The 8230-nt window shown below is 40.7% G+C and overlaps 1 protein-coding gene across 1 annotated transcript; it reads left to right on the forward strand.

The window, feature by feature from the left end:
* The first annotated feature begins 1336 nt into the window (after positions 1 to 1336).
* On the forward strand, positions 1337 to 5249 carry LOC123972778 (kelch-like protein 40a). Its single transcript, XM_046052436.1, has 6 exons — positions 1337 to 2458; positions 2631 to 2791; positions 3219 to 3326; positions 3812 to 3997; positions 4230 to 4379; positions 4903 to 5249. Exons 1-6 carry the CDS (start codon positions 1337 to 1339, stop codon positions 5012 to 5014), a joined length of 1839 nt encoding a protein of 612 aa, XP_045908392.1. The 3' UTR covers positions 5015 to 5249.
* The last annotated feature ends 2981 nt before the right edge of the window (positions 5250 to 8230 follow it).

The raw sequence follows: 8230 nt of genomic DNA on the forward strand, positions 1-8230 counted from the left end.
TTAATAACATTAATTATGGCCTGTATAGTGCCTCACTAATGTGGTGGTACAGGCACAGCTTTATTTATACACAGGGGGCATATCTCTTCACATGATACCACTCTTATGTGCAGACATTCTTATTTTCATTGGCCTTGTCATATCGTTGAATTGAATTGAATAAATTACATGGACAAAATATCAAGCAACAAAATATATAGTATATGTATGAGTGAAAGTGTGGGACTTCCACAAATTGTGTTTCCCCATTAGATTTGGCTTCTATTTTAATATCAGATAATTTTCAGCCATTAGGTGCCACTGTTGAATGTATCTCTGGATCAAATAATTCAAAGTGGTTACACATATTAAACATATACAACACATCTAAGCATGTATCATAATCTTCATTAATTCCATATGTAATGAATGATAAGAGCAATTTGACTTGTTACCCCCACACATGATCCATCCATCCATCCATCCATGCTCAACCGCTTATCCTGTGTACATGGTTATGGGGGGCTGGAGCCAATCCCAGCTGACATCGGGCAAAAGGCGAGGTACACCCTGGACAGGTCGCCAGTCCATCGCAGGGACCTGACACATGATTAATTTCATAATGAATAATTTTGATTTTGTTTTAATAATAGTTCAACAATTACACAATGAATAATGGAAATTTCATGTTATATGTAATGTTCAGTGTTTGGAATTTACATTTTTATAAAATTTTATATGTCTTTTTTTTATATAAATGTAAGAGGAACTCCCTGTTGATTTAAATGTTTGGTGTGTTTTCCCCCCAATACATGAGTTTGTGTTTGAGCTAATGTCTAGGATGTTTATTATATGACATGCTAATCTTCCAGGAACTTCTGTTAACTATACATGGTATCCTGTATCTCCACATGTACATGCAATATGGTGAACTGCTCAGTGTCAGTAAAGCCAGTGTATTAACTATCACTGTTCAAGTCGATACTGGATTACAGTAGTTCCAAAAAACTTGTAAAAAGTCCTAAGAGTACTAAGAGCCAGTCAGGCTGCCTGCTGAGATGTTCTGCTGGATTTAACATGCTGAAGTCATTCAGCTGTTTGTGTGGCGCAGGAGTGGATAGGTCCTCTTCCCTTTCCACCAAAATGAATTCCTCAGCTTTGTGAGGGTCCTGTCTATAAATACCCTGGATTTACAGAGTGAGTGACAGTCACGGACAGCTGCAGCCACAAGCCAACCAACCCGTGGAGACTATCCACAGTGATCTGAACAGCCGAGAGAACGCTAGCAGTCCTGCTCTGTTGTGGGGATTAAGTAGGGTGCCCACGAAACCCAACCGGGACAAGGACACAGAACAAAATGGCTGCCCTGACTATAGACCCTGTGGAGCAGCCTCGCATGTACCAACAGACTCTGCTTCAGGACGGACTGTGCGACCTCTTGGAGAATGACAGGTTTGTGGACTGTGTTCTCAAAATTCAGGACAAGGAGTTCCCCTGCCACCGCTTGGTTTTGGCAGCCAGCAGCCCCTTCTTCAAGGCCATGTTCCTGTCCGACCTGGAGGAGAGCAAGAAGCGTGAGATTGTCCTCAAAGATGTGGAGCCAGGTGTTATGGGGATGATCCTGCGCTACTTATACACATCTGACATTAATCTGACAGAACAGAACGTCCAGGATATCTTCATGATTGCTAACATGTACCAGATCCCCTCAATCTTCTCTGTATGTGTGTCTTACCTCCAAGAGAAGCTGGTGCTGGGAAACTGCTTGGCTATCTTCAGGTTGGGACTGCTGCTGGACTGTCCCAGGCTGTCTCTGACTGCTAGGGAGTTCATCTGTGAACGCTACCAGGTTGTTGTCAGGGACCCGGACTTCCTGCAGTTGGGTCCAAGCGAGCTGGCCATCATCATCACGTCAGACGCCCTTAACATTGAGCGGGAGGAGATGGTATTTGAATCCTTGATGGACTGGGTCAGACATGATGAGACAAACCGGCTTAAGGACCTGCCAGAGCTTTTGCACTGCATACGTTTCAGGCTCATACCTTTGGATTACTTCAAAGAGAAAGTAGAGCGTCACCAGTACATCCGGTTCAACCAGGAGATCAAGAAGGACCTGGATCTTGTCAAGGATGCTCACAGAGGGCATCTCCCAAATCCCAGGAAGCCCAGCAGTGATGGGGCAAAGAGGGGAGAAGGAAGTGAAGAGGATGACGATGATGAGGAAGGTTACCTTCCGGGTATACTTAACAACAACCCTCGCTTTGGGATGTTTGAGTTGGACCTGATACTTATGATCAGTGATACAGGGACTGTGGCCTACGATCCGGTAGGAAATGAATGCTTTGTGGTCTCAGAGTCTACAGAAATTCCCAAGAATCACTGCAGCTTGGTGACCGATCAGAACCAGGTGTTTGTTGTCGGAGGATTACTCTACAACGAGGAGGACAAAGACGAACCATTCAGCTCTTACTTCCTACAGGTAGTGAACGGGTCATGAAGAACATGAGTAGAAACATAGCACTTTCTCTTAATTTATCTTCCTGTACAACGCAAAGGAAGGTTTAAACTGCTGAAGGTTTAAGATGCTAAATTCTTGTGCGTCTCATTCCTCACATAGAAATGTTTTCACATAATGTTGTTTTCATCCACAGTTTGACCCAGTAAGTTCAGAATGGTTAGGGATGCCCTCACAACCCAGCCCTCGATGTTTATTTGGCTTGACTGAAGCTGAAAACTCTATCTTTGTTGTTGGAGGAAAGGAACTGAAGGAAGGCGAGCACGCCCTGGACTCAGTCATGATCTATGACAGACAGTAAGTGTGGATACCAAACGTAATCAAATTAGTGGTGTCACATACACAGTCATACACAGTACAATGCATTGTGAAATTTGTTCTGCGCATGTCTAAACCAGTGCACTGACAACATTGGAACTTTACTAATAATAGTCAAATTTGTATCCATTATCTAAATGAAAACACTCAGCTCTTGGAAGTCTTTCCTATAAATGTATTGTTCATTAATCAAGCCTCCTTTGTCTTGCATTCAGATATTCAGTAATTTCATTCAATGCAGTAAAGCGTAAATCACTCTTGCAGTCACATTAAAGGCATTCCATCCTTGAACTCCTGAGCATTTCCGTATTTTTTTATTTAGAAGTATTGCTACATTAGTCTGTAGATTCACCATTATCATCTATAGGGTCAATTCATGATGATATGTTCTCTTTTTTGTACACAGGTCGTTCAAATGGGGAGAGTCTGATCCTCTGCCTTATGAAGTGTATGGCCATGGAACCGTGTCGCACAAAGGCCTTGTCTATGTCGTTGGAGGAAAGTCTGAAAGCAAGTACGTCAATAAACTCTAGGAAATTTTACCATTTTATTGCACCTCTGGATTGCCTTTTCATACTGTAGGTCCAATATTTGACCTGCACAGTCTGAAATACAGTAATTTTGTAACAACAGGTGTCACTTTGGATTCCACAGAAAATGTGATATTTAAGAACTAACTCAATCAGTATTCAAAACTGTACTCCAGTGATTTAGAATAGCACTTCCATTGGTGGACTCACAGGAGACATATTAAAAAACAATGGTCAAAATCGAGGCAGCAGAGGCAGAGATATCCTGACTTTGAATCTCTGGTAGTTGTCAAGCTGTAAAATGTCCTATATTTCCTGTAATTCAACTCAACAGCATTGTTCATAAGATCCTCCGTGCCTCCTAAATGCTCACCTTTTTTAAACTCCACACCCCCAGATTGTAATGCAACTGAACTTCATGCATAAATTCAGTGAAAGCTACTTTAACACACTGTTTTAAATGTTGCAGGAAATGCATGAGAAGAGTCTGTGTCTACAACCCCACTAAGTTTGAGTGGAAGGACCTCGCCCCTCTGAAGACTGCCCGCTCACTGTTTGGTATCACCGTCCACAAAGACCAGATCTTTGTGGTGACGGGGGTCACAGATGCGGGCCTCACCAGCTCTGTGGAGGTCTACGACATTGCCACCAACAAGTGAGACAACTGTTTTTTATATGATCCACTTTATCTCATCGTTATGGTGTGAAGCGTCTGTCCACAGCAGTGAAATTACTCATTGAGTGTAAATAGCAGATCATTAGGTCATAAAATGGCACTGATTGTACTGCTGAGGTTATCTTAAAGTAATATAGCAGCTTATTTTACACCCTCATCATTTCCCTGTGTGTGTGTGTGTGTGTGTGTGTGTTGTCCTCTTGTGCTCTAGGTGGTCTGAATTCACAGAGTTCCCTCAGGAGCGCAGCTCTCTCAATCTGATATCGATGGGAGGTTTCCTGTATGCCTTGGGGGGGTTTGCAATGATGCCCACTGAAACCAGTGAGAAGCCTGTCCCAACAGAGATGACTGACATCTGGAGGTGAGAGCCCCCTTCCTTCAGGTTTAAGTCTGGTGATAGTCTTATCTAATTGTCAGCAAATAAGATCAGAAAATAAAGACCAAAAACCAGCAATTAATTGATTCTAACAAGTACTGCCTGATGGACAAAGCATGATATAGTGTCCGCAGAGGAATCTCCTTTCATGCTCACTGAAGCACCAAATGTGTAATAATACGCAGCTGAAAATAGACTCCCCAAAATGCAAAATGTTGTTAAAGGCTGAAGTTTTGTGACCTCCACTGTACCATCATTATTAATGTAGCTTTCCTGCTGTGATAAGTCAAAATGTATTCTGTGAAAAGGGTCTATTTCTATACACATATACATAGTTCATTAGTCTCAAATGGGTGGGAAAATAATAATCCTTAACTCCAAAAATGAATGGAGCAACACCAAATTCTTTGTAGATGAAAGGTGTTGAGATTGCATTTGTTATTAGTGTTTTCTATCTTTTAATGCTATAAGGGCACCAAACGCTAACATATGTGTATGTTTCCCACAGGTATGATGAGCCAGAGAAGTGCTGGAATGGGATTTTGCGAGAGATTAGTTATGCGGAGGGATCCACTATTCTTCCAGTGCGTCTCAACACTCTGCGTCTCACCAAGTTATAACTGAACTGAACTGTTGGTGTCATGAGGCTAATGATGTAATACTAGCATTGAAGTGAATGAGTGTACTCATTATGGATATTGGCCCAAAATTGGCTTAGGGTACAGAATGTTTCATGGTAGCTATTAATTGTCTCCGAGGAAGAAAAAATGATATATCAGCTTCAAATGGTTTTGTCTCATGTTTTACAGCAGGGGGAGACAGATACATACTAAATACTATGCAAGTCTAAGTCGGGGTAGAGGAGAACAACATGAGTTAGAATCACACACCAAATTTATTTTATGAAAAACTAAAATGTTGATTTGTACATCTGTTTTTTGTTATAGTATTTCATAAATTGTCTTTATTACCTGTTTCTTTATTTAAAGCAGAAGTAAAAATAAGGGTTGATTGTATTGCATTAAATGCATTAAGTCTCACTTTCAGTTGGAACTACACATGAGGCCTGTCTACAGTGCAAATAGTTTTATTCTTTTTCATCTGACATTTTGTTCAATAACATGTTTACAGCTGATTACACATACTGTACAGTACACCAACAGCTACACAACATTTACATGTCAACAAAAAAAGAGACACTTTACTGATATCATACAAATAGCCTCACCATGAGTGAGGAACGTAGAGTTTTAAATGTAAACATCGATTTCCAGTCGACACCTGAGTACTATAAGTCACCACAAAACACATCATAAAACAATTTTCTTGCCATATTTACACTTGCACAATATATACAACAGCTGTGTGTGACAATTAGTCTGAGGTACTTTCAGTTAGTTTCTGTTTTACACACACTGGTACAACAAAAAGGGGATATAAAGTAAACACCAATCTTTAACGTGACTCCCACGTGAAACATGACACTGTCACTGCATGTACATATAACGTCTGAAAAGACCTTTTCGAGCAAGAGGTCACTTAAAAGAAAGGTCTGCATTATTAGAGCGAGAGCAACATCCATCATTACATTTAGCTTGATAAATCTTATTAAATCAAACATGAACAAGAATCTACAGCCAAGCTAGCACCTTTGAGAGGCTAACCTTTGACTTTAATGCCAGCATGCTAACATGCTCACAATGACAATTCTAACATGCTGATGTTAAGATGGTATAATATTTACTTTATATATATATATATATATTTTTTTTTTTTTTTTTACATATTTATGTTCACTATCTTAGTTTAGTGTGTTAGCAAGCTAGCATTTGCTAATTAGCACTAAACACAACGTGCAGCTGAAGCTGATGGGAATGTCATTAATTTTGCAGGTATTTAGTCATCAATCAAAGTGGACATATTCAAATTGTTACACGTTGACAGCACTAAAAAAAGTTAAGGCATAACCATAGTAATTACAATCTGGGTTTGGAACCATGAATGTCTGAACTCTGAAAAAGTCTAAGGATCATCAAAGTCACTAGGATTCATCCTCTGTGGACCATAACTGTCATAGTTGTTGACATATTTCAGTCTGGACCAAAGTAGTGGGCCAACTGACCAACATGTCATCAACATCAATAGATCAAATAAATGTTATTGTACAACATGGTACAATAATATTTATTTAATCCGTCAATATACAATAGAATAAAAAATACAATTAAAGCAATTAAAGCAATTGTCATGCAATCCAGTTAATGGAAGATAATCACGTTTATTCACAATGTTGTGGACTAATAATGGAATACATCTGATCCATTAGTCACAGAAATAGCAAAAATGAACGTCTGGTGAGCGATTGTGCACTCAGACAAAACTAAAAGCCTTTGTAATCTGAGATAAATTTCACAAGCGGGAGCTTTCGTGTCTCCTCTGGAATGTCATCCGGCAGTAATTCAGCAAAGTGTATGCCCCGTATAAAACTGTCATAGACAGGATAGGAACGTCCAGTATGCTGGTTATGCCATAGATCCCTTCTCAGCGACTACTGTTCATGACAGCCTGACAATGTCATTAATGTTGTTACCATTGGTCCCCTAAGCAACATGGGGCCATTAGGCTAAGTGCCTGGAGTTCTCTTGTGTAACACACCCTTTTAATGAACATCTTACTTCTTATAGGTCACAGCTTGTCTCTGGCTCTATCCCTTGCCTAACATCAAATGGAAAATGCTGGCCAAGAGCTCCATTTCCCTTTAATTCACATAGTGGTCATGAAGATCTTTCTCATTGCAGTATTCTGTATCGCGCTACCTATAAAAGACTAATGTTACTCTGAGAACTGTTTTTCAACACCTTGTCAGTAGCCAGGTCAGGTGGACTCATCATGTGATCTCAATAAAGCTTTACACTGTCCTAAGAAGGACACAGTTTGCATATACAGGTGATGGTCATATAATTAGAATATCATCAAAAAGTTGATTTGTTTCAGTAATTCCATTCAAAAAGTGAAACTTGTATAATGTATACATTCATTCCACACAGACTGATATATTATACGACCATTGACACCTTGCATAAGGAGGGCAAGACACAAAAGGTCATTGCTAAAGAGGCTGGCTGTTCACAGCGCTCTGTGTCCAAGCACATTAATAGAGAGGCGAAGGGAAGGAAAAGATGTGGTAGAAAAAAGTGTACAAGCAATAGGGATAACCACACCCTGGAGAGGATTGTGAAACAAAACCCATTCAAAAATGTGGGGGAGATTCACAAAGAGTGGACTGCAGCCGGAGTCAGGGCTTCAAGAACCACCACGCACAGACGTATGCAGGACATGGGTTTCAGCTGTCGCATTCCTTGTGTCAAGCCACTCTTGAACAAGACACAGCGTCAGAAGCGTCTCGCCTGGGCTAAAGACAAAAAGGACTGGACTGCTGCTGAGTGGTCCAAAGTTATGTTCTCTGATGAAAGTAAATTTTGCATTTCCTTTGGAAATCAAGGACCCAGAGTCTGGAGGAAGAGAGGAGAGGCACAGAATCCACGTTGCTTTAAGTCCAGTGTAAAGTTTCCACAGTCAGTGATGGTTTTGGGTGCCATGTCATCTGCTGGTGTTGGTCCACTGTGTTTTCTGAGGTCCAAGGTCAACGCAGCCGTCTACCAGGAAGTTTTAGAGCACTTCATGCTTCCTGCTGCTGACCAACTTTATGGAGATGCAGATTTCATTTTCCAGCAGGACTTGGCACCTGCACACAGTGCCAAAGCTACCAGTACCTGGTTTAAGGACCATGGTATCCCTGTTCTTAATTGGCCAGCAAACTCGCCTGACCTTAACCC

The sequence above is a fragment of the Micropterus dolomieu genome, linkage group LG06 (assembly GCF_021292245.1).
Source record: "Micropterus dolomieu isolate WLL.071019.BEF.003 ecotype Adirondacks linkage group LG06, ASM2129224v1, whole genome shotgun sequence".
NCBI lineage: Eukaryota > Metazoa > Chordata > Actinopteri > Centrarchiformes > Centrarchidae > Micropterus > Micropterus dolomieu.